General features: G+C 30.7%; 1 protein-coding gene across 1 annotated transcript; it reads right to left on the bottom strand.

Annotated features, from left to right (window-relative positions):
* Window positions 1-5,991: 5,991 nt before the first annotated feature.
* Window positions 5,992-7,020, bottom strand: LOC127700091 (putative nuclease HARBI1). The gene has a single exon (XM_052203557.1). It carries the CDS (start codon window positions 7,018-7,020, stop codon window positions 5,992-5,994), a length of 1,029 nt encoding a protein of 342 aa, XP_052059517.1.
* Between the last annotated feature and the right edge of the window lie 6,938 nt (window positions 7,021-13,958).

The raw sequence follows: 13,958 nt of genomic DNA, 5'->3' as shown, positions 1-13,958 counted from the left end.
AACTAAAAAATGGGCAAAAAATACAAAAAAAATCACAAAACACTACAAAATATATGAAATATCAATTTATGATTTCAGTCAGTAAACTTATTTGAGTAATTGTAAACATTTCAGCTGTTTATCATATTTTTTACTATCGACTATAGCTTTCGCCAGAACATTATAACTGAACCATGAAAAGTTAATGACTCATATAAATATTTCGGTCATGTTGACAATTGGTGTATCTACTTTTACTGATCATTTTTAATTGTTTATAGTTACTCTATATCTACTGCAGTTTTTAAAAAAAAACAGAAGGCAAAATGCTCATTTGAGGGCTATTACACATATAAAGAGTCAACTGATGGTTTAAGCCGTTGGATTTATTTGTAGATTTTTTTCAAGTTGATCATTTTTGAAAGTTAAATGTTTTCTCTATCTATTTTAGTTTTCAAAAAAATAGAAAAGACCTCACAATTTAATACAAATTCATATTTCGGGGGCAAAAATTTAAATCACCAAAAAATGATGTAGGTTTTTTCTGAAAATTTCAAAGCGGATAGATTTTAACCTGTTAATTTATTTTTTATCTAGTCAGTTTTGTTCTTATCGCTTTAGTTCTTAAGTTATAAGGCAACATCTGCGATTTCTAATAACAGTGTTTCTGTTTGATTGTCGAGGAACATAGTTGACACAATTTCGAAAGCACATATTTTACCGATGAGTGTGGTCAAGTTTGGTACCAATCCAATAAGCAGTTTCCGTGGAGAATTTTTTTTTAAATGCTATTGACGACAGAGGATTAAAATATACCAGATTGATCCTTGGTCCAGGTAAGCTAACACTTTGATAAACTAACGAAGATAAGATAAAGGAGAATTCATTTTAACAAGTAATTTATACATCATACTGAAAGCAACTTTTTAGGACTAGACGCAATCCCATAAATAAAGATATATTAGTGTCCACTGTCCACTTGAAATCGTAAGATGTTAACAAAAATAAATGATATTGTAAATTATTTGATTGTTCTTCCGTGTTAAATTCATCCTTTAGTTTGTTAAGGTCTAGAAACAAACCTAACACTTTAGCATGATTCTAAATGTTCTTTTTTTATTGTTACCTTATTCATTTTTCCTTTGTAGATGCCAAAAAATGTTTCATAAACCTTAGTTTAGGCTAATTGTGTCCGTTTAAATTCGGTAATTTAAAAATCTGTGAACTCTATTTTTTCTCAAATTGCATTAATATTATTTTTCCCTCTTCATTATAAAATTACTTCTCATTTATTTTACATTTTTTAAAGATAATTTCCTAATCGTATTCTATTCCGGCATAGATAAGGTAAATAGTGAATCATTATTGCTGGAGGATGAAAAACACTTCCTCCTTGAATGCAAAATTAACAAATAACTAAGGGAATCATAATCTATTTGAAAATTGTTTACCTTCTCATAATTTTATGTCTCTTACCCAAGAACAAAAAGTAAAAGAAATGCGTAACCCTTCTATCATGGAGTATATTGCTTTAAACCATTGTCGTGACGTCAGCCTATTCATTTACCGTGGATTCTTTTTCTAGAATCAACACTTCCTAAATCTGTCGATGAAATGGACTCACCAAATTATATTCAATTGTTTCCTTTGTGTGCCTTATTTCATTAAGTTTGAATTGGCTAATTTACTGATTTCTATTCACTAATGGAATTAATTTAAAAACTTACCTTTATTTTTGTAATTTCTATATGCCTACACTGGGAATCGAACGCGTCCTTAAAATCTGTTATGTGTGACTGTTATCAACATATCGACGAAACCTCTCGGCTACAAATGGGTTACAATTTAAATGTCTATTATATATATATATAAATGAACATATAATATACATTTGCACAAAGGACACACAGGGCTTGTACTTTTATTTATACATAAAAGGAAATCGTATTGTATAAGTTGGTAGCCGCGAGGTTAGCATGATTAAGATCAATGAGTTAAAGATAGGGACTTGTCGGTTTAGGTTCGAATCCCTGTATTCTCTTTGTTGTCCCTATTCTTTAGTTTTCCTGTTGTTTTTTTTTTTTTTTTTTTTTTTTTTGTGTGTTATTGTGGATATTTTTGTAACAATAACGAGTTTTACCGTTTATTTGTGGACTATTATTGGCTGTTTCACATATTAGAAAAGAAAATGATTACATTCTATTTGTCATTTTTTGTTTTATAAATGTAGTATGATTTCATCTGTTTTACTACTTAATTTTACAAATGTTTGTTAGCAAATTCCTATGCGAGAAAATCGTGATGTGCCTAAAATTAGGGCTTCTTGCTAGAAATTTCGGTAACATACTTATTATGTATACTTTATATATGCTCTTTGGTCGGGTTGTTTTCTCTTTGACACATTCCCCATTTCCATCCTCAATTTTACTAGATTGGTCTTATTTTATAAAAACCGATAATATTCAGATGCCTGATAATATAAAGATATTTAAATGTAGAAGCGTTGTGTTATATTTGTATTTTGTTAACGCATTAATTGTGATCTAAGATTTATCATTCAATGCATCGTTGGACATGATAACATGGTTATTTAAACTCACTTACAATACCTTCTAATTAAGAAAAGGCTTTAATTTTGAAAAAAAATTAACACAATAGTTTAAGTTGTAGATACAATGGATAAGCGTAGATTCATGAAAAACAAACCATTCGCCCTCCGGGCTCATGGTTTCTTTTTCAATAATCCACGCTTATCCATTGTATCTATATAACATATTATGTTTTTGTTGTTTTTTGTACACACTTATTATGTTTATATGACATTAAAGATATTAGCTATTAATGATGATACATGTACAAATTTATGCGTTAGTTTATTACAAATCTTATTTGTATGCAATTCATTCCTTTGTCAAACTTTTGCAATACAATATCTTTGTTCAACAGGTCTGAATAAATCATGGTTGAATACGTTATGTCTGTCAAACATGATCTTTCTTTTGCGTTATGTCTGTCAAATACGATTTTTTCTTTACCTGTAATTAAAACATTATTTTTAGAAATGTTCTTTTTATTTTGACGTAAGGAAATAATACATAACACTTAAACAAAAATAACTTGACCATTAATAAAAAAAGCCATTAACGACATAAACGAAGCTTTTAATGTTGACATGATGTATGCTATTCTGCTGATTAAGTAATTAAGCACAAAGATGATCTCCTCGAATGCCTATATTTTATAAAAAAAAGAAAAATAAACCTCGAATGCCAAAAAAATAAATTGAATATATGGTGTTTTAGTGAATGGGTGTTGGTTTAGATCAAAATATAATTATTAAGAAAAAGGTAAAAAAAAATTTACACCTTAAATATTTATTTTTTCTTTAATGAAAATGAAATTGAAATGGAATGAAAGAATAAGAAAAAAGGTATAAAACATTTTTTTAAAATAGAAAAAAATAGAATTGAAAATGAGATAAAATATCAGAACGGAGAGATTTCGAAAATTCAGTTCGCAGATTCTACCTCATACTTATTACACTTTGAATATATTTGACAATATGCAGTGTGCTTGTGATGTGGCTAATCATGCTGTACATTTTAAATATATTCGTGCTTTATTGAATTGAGTGACATGTGCTTTGATATTTACGTTATTTTCGTCTTTCTCTTTATATATAGCTATGTGCTTGTTTACATGATTGAATAAACATTATAGGTATCCCTGACCAGGGGAGGTATGCATAAAACATCTCAACTTAAGTGTTCCTTAAACTTAGATTTCACTAAGAATTCTCTTAGTTAAGCAAAATTCTTAAGTCATATGCACAAAACTACTTAAGTTGGCACTTAGCTCAGGTAATTTTAAGTATGAATGTTATCGGAACCTTTCTCTATTTACCGTATAAAATGTTAACTCAATGAATAAAGTCATGATTACAATTTGATGTTTTGAATATTACAATGCTTGACTGAACGACGCACGATTTCTTTGTGTGTTTTTGGTTGTATATAAGGTTGGGTGTGTTTGAATTCAAATTTACCTTTAATACATAATCATATAGAACATGTCAAAGCGAAAGCCAAATTCGACAGAGAGAGAAAAAAACATTTTGATGGAGGAATACGAGAAGAAGCGACATATTTTAAAGGCCAAATTCTCATCCATTCTGACTTCTGGAGATAAGACAAGAAAGAGCCTGGGAAGAAATAGCAAACGCAATAAATGCTGGAAATAGCATCAGAAGAAGTACAAAAGACATTCAAAAGAAATGGGACAATATTTGTGCGACAGCTAAAACTGAAGTTTCGGCGCACCGACGCAGTCAAAAACAATCAGGTATAAAAAAATATCTCAAATATCTATATGATTATTCAATAAATTTTGTTTGTATTTCTTGCAGTTGTACTTCGGACGTAAAGAGAAAAGAGTATAACTTGTAAATCCAATACCACGTAGAATGTACATGTATACTTTGCAGGATAGAAAATGATATAGACTTTCACATTTCAGACTCGCTACACAAACATGTACGTGTTCGCAATTTATCTAATGCTTTTATTTTTACGACCTTTTCTATTCTAAATACCGGGATTGATATAAGGAATAAAGTAGCTTTTCGTTTAAAGTCATGCATGTTTGTGAGTTATTTACACTTATACTTGGAAAACTGTTACCAGCAAAGATTTCCAATTGCATATATATAGAATATTGTTTTAACGTTGCATTTGAAATTCTAGAAATGGAAATTGTGTATATTATCTATATACAATTATGCATATTAATGCTATTGTTACATTTTTTTCTATGTTTGTAGGAGGAGGCCCGTGCTCAAACGACATTTCATCATTTTCCCAAAAAGTATGTGACATCCTTGGGGAGGACTCGCCAACTATCTCTGGAATAGAAGGAGGTGTAGACATCGACGAAATAGATCATGAAAGCGTTTCGAATGAGAACAAAAGACGGTATGAATATTTGCCTGACAGTGAAGATGAAGACATTCCATCCGTTTCTAAGAGACAAAGGTATGCCCTTTTTTTTGGTGGGGATATAAACATTACATTCATGAGAATTTCTTTTTACTTAACCACATTAAAATATGAACCCACTTAAATTGGATGTTTAAAAAAAAATGTCGTTTAACGTTTCTTCCTCTTCCCAATAAAATTGGCAAACAGCTTAGAAAGTGATGCCCTAAAAAAATGATTCAATGGAAAGAGTATAAGGCCTTTTTAATCAAATTATGATATTGTGAAAACGTATACATGTATAACCAAAAAGAAGAAAACTTTAAAAGTCTTTAAAAGAGGGAAAATAAGTTAAATCATTCAATGTTTTTTTTTTGTTCAACTGTAAATATACAAAAAAGGGGGGTCCATGCCCATGCCCATATCCATACATCGTATAGTTTTAACTTATTTTTAATTCTTAATGTGCCTGTCCCAAGTCAGGAGCATGTAGTTCAGTGGTTGTCGTTGGATCATGGCTGTCATATTTGTTTTTCGTAAAATGTTTTGTTATAAACCAAGCCGTTAGTTTTCTCAATTAAAGTACATATTTTTCAGGTCGAGGCCTTGTAAATCCGACACTATTGATTTTTTTTTCATTGTTAAAGCCATACACTAACAGTCGCCTTTAGTTGCTTACATCCACTTCATTTGAACTTTGGCTGTTAGATGTCTCATTGGAAATCATACTACATCTATTTATTCTTTTATGGGTTAATGGCGTACGTTAAATTGCAATGTCAGTCTATACAAACTTGTTTTTAAAGACACATTATAAAAATGGTGCTTATATTTGACAAACGGAAAACGACAGTCACTGATTTTGCATCAATGTGATTGCACAGTACACATAGTTAAAGATACAAAGTGTGAAACCGGACCGTAATAATCTTTAGTTTGATTGAATTTTTCAATATTGGTAGACACATTGATATCCACTTTTGTGATTTTGGCGTTTCAATTAATTATTTAACAGATAAAGACTTTCAAGGACTTACTTTCAAAAATGCAGCTCAGTAACACTTTTCCTGATATGGAAACCATTTCCAGCCATTCCATTTTCAACTTCTTCCATGTCATCATCCAGATCATCATCCAAATCATCTTCATTAAGGGGTATGTTGTTTTTCTTGGCTATGTTATGCAGCACTCCACACGAAATGATAACTTTGCATGTAATTACTGGAGAAAGCCTTATCTCACTATGCAGACTATGAAAGCGTCTCTTCCATTGACCTATTGTTCGTTCTACAGCACATCTTGTCACTTTATGTGATCTGTTGAAGCGAATTTCTTGTCTGGTTTGTGGATGAAGATATGGCGTCAACAAAAATGTTTTGCACGGATATCCACTGTCACCAAGTAAATAACCGTCATAATTGGATTGTTCGAGTTGCATAAATACTCTACTCTCTTTCAAAACTCTAGAGTCATGGGAACTCCCAGACCGTTTCGCTACAATGCTTATGAACTGCGAGTCTGCATTAACTATGACTTGGACATTAATTGAGTGGTAACCTTTCCCATTAACAAATTGCTCTTCATGCTGTGAAGGAGCAATAATCCTAACGTGTGTGCCGTCAATCAGTCCTAAAACATTGGGAAAATTAGCATCTGCGTAAAATTTAACTTTATTCTCCTCTATTACATGACCACTTGGAAATTTAATGAATTTAGGGGCTCTTCTGACTAATGCATTAGAAACTGAGTGAATCGTTCTAGAAACGGTTGAATGGTCAATATTGAAGGTATCAGCAATAATGTTTTGAAAGGACCCACTAGCATAAAATCTAAGTGCAATCAAAACCTTCATGACTGGAGGTATTGCATGGTTACGAAGTGTTGAACTCTCTAAATCTTCTTGTAACAAATCAGCAATCTGCAGAATAGTTTGCCTATCAAAACGAAATCTCTCTACTAATTCCAAATCATCGTACAGATCAAGCGGATTTGTTCTATCTCTAAAGACACGTTCCATTCTCATAGCCCTCCTTCCTGCTAACAACCGATACCGAGCGAAGTAAAACATATTGTATTTGAACAACCTAAAGTATGAGTTTATTTATATAGAAATACATGAACAAAGGGAATCAAAGAAAATACCTAAGCACGCATTCCATGGATGCCAAAATAGTGAACTCTATTCTCATTATTACCGGTATGTTGTTCCATCGGGGAAATCCGTAAAACAAAGACGGGATGAAATAACATATCTACCCTTGTATCCCCCCTTTTATGCGTGATGAATATATATTGGCAATATAAATATTTAATATCCTACAATTAATGATGTTGGGAGTAAATGGTAGCTAACCTAAAATATTTTTGACATACCACACACTTATAACTGATGTTAATCAAATTTCTTGAACTTTAAGGTACCTCCATAGGTGCCTTAGACTTAAGTAGGATCTTATGTGTTTTCTTAGTTTAAGGGGTTTTATGCATACCACTTAAGTATTGGGGGCGGGACTTAAACCAACTAAGATTTTACTAAGGAAATACTTAGTTTAAGATTGTTTATGCATACCACTTAGATAAAAAGGGCGGAGTTTCCTTAACTTAAGTGTTTACTAAGGAAAATCTTAACTTAAGTAGCTTTATGCATACGGGCCCTGATGTCTACATTTATATTGCATTTGAAATAAACAAATTATTTTTTAAAAGTTTGCATGGTAAAACACATGTTTTATACGTTTATATCACATGCATTAAAACCAGTTCATATAAAGAAGCTAGAATAATTTAAATAACAGAACGTTGCAAAACTGTAAAATATAGTTTTTTTACATGAAATTCAAGTTCACAAATGAAACTAAAATACTAGTATGCTATTGTTTTATCCCTTACCTTTAAATATAAAATTATTATAAAAGTTTGAGAATTTGTTTAACAGTTTAATAAACGGCATCATTTCCTTTAAAAACAAGGACCGTTTTTTTTTCTATTTTACATTTTGTATTTCTTGCAACAATATTTCTTAAAATAAACCACAATTAGATAATCGTTTACTTCTACAGTCACGATTATAATTCTGAGACAATTTTTAACGCATTTTTTATTTGAAAATGTGAAACCGTGATAAATATTAAAGTATATATGTCTGTTATCAGAGAGTATGATGAATAATAAAGTATCAATATAAACAAGTACTGTACACATAGAGATTGAGTATTAACAAATATGTTCACATAATGTTTTGATTTATTTTTTTTATTTTAGTGCACGATTTGATTTGATAAAGACAAAATCCAGTCAAAAATGGCGTTACCATAGACATTCTGTAGTAATTGAATACGAACATAAGATACCATCACCGCTGAACATTCCGTTTAGAGTTCTCATTATTCTCTTTTATGTTATGTGTTATCTTCCTTTTTATTTATGCAATGAGTGTACAGAGGAAAATATTCCAGGTAGTATTTTATTCTTTTTAACATTTCTTCTTTTAATAACTTCTCATATTTCATTTAATCTAAATATTGCGTAAATGCTGTCTTGTTAATTAAACCTTGTGAAAATTTTCAGTTGTATCGGTATTAATATTGTCTTTCATAGAATGGAAAGAAAAATAAATATATATATAGCTGTTCTATTTTGCTTTAGACGTTTGTGTTTCAATAATTTCAACAATGTTTTCCGATGGTAACCCGTTTATTAATTTTGGGTTTGAATAGCGGATTGGTGGGTTAAGGATGGGGCTTCAGTTGTATCCACGAATAATTCATGAACCATTCAATCCATGCTTTTAAAATTTAAAATTTTAAAGATATTGTTATTGATGCCGTTTTAATGCATACTTTACTTTATTGATTGATTAAATAATTGTGAACCGTTTAAACAATGCCTTTCAACTTTTAGTATGTTTGTTGTAGTCATAGAACGGAAGTAATAATCGATATTGACGATTTTTTATGTTTACCCTTCCGGAGTAATGGATTTTGAATGATTGGAAAATTATACTGTTAATCGTTTCCGTACAATAACTTGAGGGCAGTTTAACCAATAAGCTTTGATATGTTGTTAATAATGACAAAGTTATGTCTATTTTAATCTTGAATATTATCACTCTTGACTTCGTCGTGACCCGTGATTGATTAGAAAATGAACCGGTCAAAAACTGCTTTTCAAATTTTTAAATGTTGCTTCTGGTAATAAATTGAGGTGAGTTTTAATATTGACATGTAACAATATAACAAAAACCCGGTGTGCTGTAAGTCAGACGTGCGTGTCGTGTCGTCTTTAAAAGACTCATAAGATTATAGTCTATCTGTTAAAGGAACTATACAAGTTCTGTTTTTTTTTCAATATGCTAATGATAAATTCACTTAGATAAATGGATTTAGGGTGAAACAGTTAGTAAAAAAAAACCGATTGTTTTTTAGATCATGGTATTGAAGAAATGCTACAGCGTCAGCGAGAATTCGCTCGAGTCATATTAGAGGAGGAAAAGGACGAGGAACTCATTTAGTAACATGTAGAATAAGAATTTTTGAAAATTGTTTGTACGTCTTAGTTGTTCATTCGTTGAATTTAGCATTATTAGCATGTTTTACATTATACTACGCTTTTTTAAGTTATAAGAAGTAATTAGATATCATTATTGCAACTACATTTGATTAATAATTTTCAGTGGGCATCCTCTTAGTACCACTATATAAGCTACATTGACAAAAACTCTGGACGAACGAAACTTAAGACTCTTAGAGTAAACTATTTTTGGGGGGAGGGGACGATTTTTTTTCAGACCATACAACAATGTATATGTTTGGGAGAATTTTTATGTTGAAAGTATTTCATAAAAGAAGAACCTATGCAGTTTCTAGCTGAGATTGGTGTTTACAGTAAACGTGCAATACTAAAGATTTATATACTTATACACTATAATTGTATAAAAATTATATTCTTCGTAGTATATAAGCAATAACATTCAACGTATCAGAATTTCTGAATATTCTATAACTAGGATAATTTCGCTTTTGAAAAAATGCATACTACATACACTTGCAAAGAAACGAGAAAAAGTATAGATATGTAAATGGAAACGTTTACATTCCATAAAATGTAAAGCTGACAATGCGGTATGGACTTTGCTCATTGTTGGAGGCCGTACGGTGACCTAATATAGTTGTAAATGTCTGTGTCATTTGGTCTCTTTTGAAGAGTTGTCTCATTTGCAATCATACAACATCTTCATTTTTATATATACTATCTAAGTTTTAGTTATAATCAAGCATTTACCTGAAAAAGTAACAAGTTGAATGTGTTCCCACAAGTCATTTGAAGATTACGGCTGTCGTCGTTTTTCTTTTTTATGATGGTCTAAAACCACGTGTAACTGTTTTCATATTTTTCCATATCCGTAAATGACCCTTCGTTAGGGAGGGTTTATCATGTTTTGATTGATACATTTAGATATTATCTAATTCATTGTTAAGCCAGATCGTTTTTAATATCAAGTGATATCCTTTTCTCACTCGTTATGAAACCTATATTATAGCATGGTTGTTTTATCCTTTTTATAGATTACTATGGTATATTTATCAAGATTGGCATGCATAGTTTAACCTGTTTTAGGTCAATCTTTTATATTGCATAATGATGTTTACCAATTTTGTGTTGATGTCATCAATGTGCACAGACGTATACTTATTTTATTAAAAGAACATTGTTTACTTATGACAAGTGTGTTGTGGACCGCGAAAATCTTGCTAAATTTTAGAATACCCTAAATTAATTGATGTGATCGTGTCTGTTCAATAATTATTTACATTTGTGACTCTTTTCATCGATAAGAAAGCATATTACAATGGAGAGAGTATTTAGTCAATGGGTTGTTCTAGATCGAGAAAGGAAGGAAAAACTACATATAAACGCTTAAAGAGCGAAGATAACAACACCAATATTAAAATAAGGAAACATTAAATGTTAGTATCATTAAATATTTCGGATAACAGATATCCTTCATCAGTATGATATTGGTGTAAAATGAATCATATCAATCTTTTCTGATTTAACTATTACAATCTTTAAATTTAAACAATTAAAACCGAACAACGCTTGTACCATTTCAAAATTTCAAAAATGACTTAGGTTAGGTATTTACAACAGAGACTGCATAGATATGCCTCTAACAGAAATAGTGATGTGAGATATGACCTTGAACATTACTAAAATTTCACAGGTGACGAAAGTTCAGTTATTACAACAAAGACTGTGTAGATGTTCCGGACCATATGAGTATTTTGATCATACAACAGTCTCCGGGACAAGTTCGCACTTCCGCTGAGTGCAAAAGTTGTCACCTTAATTTTTGGAGTTAAGTCAAAATGAAGTTGATAACTTGGTTGGTATTGATTCCCTGATATTTGTCCTAAAAAATTTTGGCTCTAGCACCACTGTTGAAAAAGTTATGCCCCTTTTTTCAACAATTTCCTCAGAGGAAAAGTAGTTTTCCTCAAGGGAAATCAAATTTCCCTAAAGGAAAAAGATTTTTCCTTAAGGGAAATTGTATTTTCCTCAAGGAAAAAAGATTTCCCTTAGGGAATTTGCTGCATTAATATTTCCTTTGAGGAAATTCTATTTCCTGTGAGGAAATTCTATTTCCTGTGAGGAAATTTGCGGCTTCAAATTTTCCTTTGAGGAAATTTTATTTCCTCTGAGGAAATTTGAGGCTTCAAATTTTCCTCTGAGGAAATTTGCAGCTTCAAATTTTCCTTGGAGGAAATACTTTTTCCTGTGAGGAAATTTTGTCAACTGCAATTTCCTTTGAGGAAATATTTAACAAACACTTTTCCTTGAGGGAAAATTCAATACCACAAATTTCCTCTAAGGAAAACATTGTTCTCCAAATTTCCTCTAAGGAAATTTCTGTACATCAACTTTCCCTGTAGGAAATGCTTTCCCCTATTTTTACTCATTGTAAATTTCTTCACTATACAAACAGTATGAACATAATGTTTACAAGACTTAATAAATGATACAAATGATATTTAAACTTTAATAAATTTTTGACTCAAAATTATCATGACACAAAAACAATATAGTGAGTCTGACTGTTTAGGTCAAGGTATTGTACATACTTTATATGACTTTAACTTTGATTTTTTAAATATTTTTTGTAGCAAAGTATTCTGTTTTCTTTGTTATTGTTTCAATTGTATACATTAATAAGCAACCAATTTGAATGTCATACCATTTGTGGAGTTCTTAAGAATGCGTTCATATTTGCAAATTAAATAATAAAATAAACACTTTTCTTGTAAATTTTAATTTTCCTCTGTTTCAGCTGCTGTGTACAGTTATTCAATTCACTACGTAAAAGTTCATAACATAAATTATTCTATTCACTAAACAATTTCCTTCAATTCTTAGAGAAAACATTTTTGCAATTTGTTCTTCGAAGATCTTCTTCAGTATATTTGATATGAGGGAGCGAGTGGATAAAGCTGGTGTTCCTTTCAACAATAAAATACTATTTTTTTCTTCATTTCGCCCTTCTTTTGACGAATATATATAATATGTTGTTGCATTTATACAATTGTGTTTTTCTGCATCTATGATAGAACTCCATTTTGTTTATAGCCATTATCATGTGATTATGATGAAATTTCCTATTTCTTTTTTGCAGGAAAGCACACATTCCATTTCATATTAATCCAATAAGCGCACCATGTAGATAGATATCAACTTTCAGTTTCCTCTTCAGTATTGACCTATTGATCATGAAAACCAAGATGTCTGATCACCTATAAATACACAAAATAAACAAATAAAATGTTATAAATGGAAAGAGAAACAGCAATAAAAAAGCTTATTTTGTCATGTTTATGAACATTTTAAGAATATTTCCTTTCTTACTTGCATGACTTGTGAGTTCTCTTAATTCCGTGCTTTTTGTCTATGGGTTTTTATATTACCCCGGTAGTTGATTTTGTTCATTTTATCAATCTTTCGAGTTGAGGCAATTGCAACGGTTATTTTTACAGTTTGTTCTTTATATGTTGAGCTGTTAAACCACTGTCCAAGGTTAAGGTAGGGTTGAGTGCTCACAAACCTGATTTTTTTATTACATGTATTAGTTTTTATTGATTTTTAATTAGCTGTCAGTAGCTGTGAGTACTAACAGATCTTTAATTGTGTCTTTTCGATTAAGAGAAAGGTATAAATTTCCTGCTTAGTCCGGACTGTTGTTTTTTTTGCAGGAAATCTACCGCTATGTCATTTGTTGTCTGGTGAAGAGTTGTCTTATTGGCAATCATGCCACATCTTCTTATTTTTATATAACCTTGCCATATTCTGATTGTGCCTGTCCCAAGTACGGAGCCTGTAGTTTATTCTGACACTCAAATTAAGTGGTTGTAGTTGTTTCATATCTGTCATATTTATTTTTTTTTAATTTGTTTTGTTATAAACTAGGCAATTAGTTCTACAGTTGGGATTATTTCAATTTTTTGTCTGAGGGCCTTTTATAGCTGACTACTTTGACAATAGGGTATGGACTTTCTCATTATTGAAGGCCGTCACTGGCCTATAATTGCTTTCTTAGAGCCATGATCAATAGTTTTCATATTTAATATGCCACATCTTTTCATTTTTATAATAATCATGATAATCATCTTTCAAGGGCAATAACTTTTATAAAAGTGGCCTTATGAGTCTTATCGAGCATCACTGATGAGTGTTTTGTAGACGAAACGCGCGTCTGGTGTAAATACAAAATTTAATCCTGGTATCTATGATGAGTTTACTTACCATTTGTTTTGTTGACTTCTGCAAATTTTAAATTGCCTATCATTTCTGCTGTTTATAATTTCTCTGCATCTTCTATAGTTCTTGTCCTACACATAAAAAGAGTTAACATTATTATTTAATGACATCTTGCATCAATAATTATTTTGCTGTTTAATGTATATATCAATAAGTGTTTAATAAAAAGCTGTACCATGAGTGCTTGATAAGCTTGTT

Source organism: Mytilus californianus, unplaced genomic scaffold (genome assembly GCF_021869535.1).
Source record: "Mytilus californianus isolate M0D057914Y unplaced genomic scaffold, xbMytCali1.0.p SCAF_48, whole genome shotgun sequence".
Classification (NCBI taxonomy): domain Eukaryota; kingdom Metazoa; phylum Mollusca; class Bivalvia; order Mytilida; family Mytilidae; genus Mytilus; species Mytilus californianus.
This window is presented reverse-complemented; position numbering and strand designations above follow the sequence as displayed.

Bases quoted from the DNA above. Each gene is read 5' to 3' on its own strand.
- LOC127700091 (XM_052203557.1), bottom strand. From the start codon at position 7,020: ATGTTTTACTTCGCTCGGTATCGGTTGTTAGCAGGAAGGAGGGCTATG.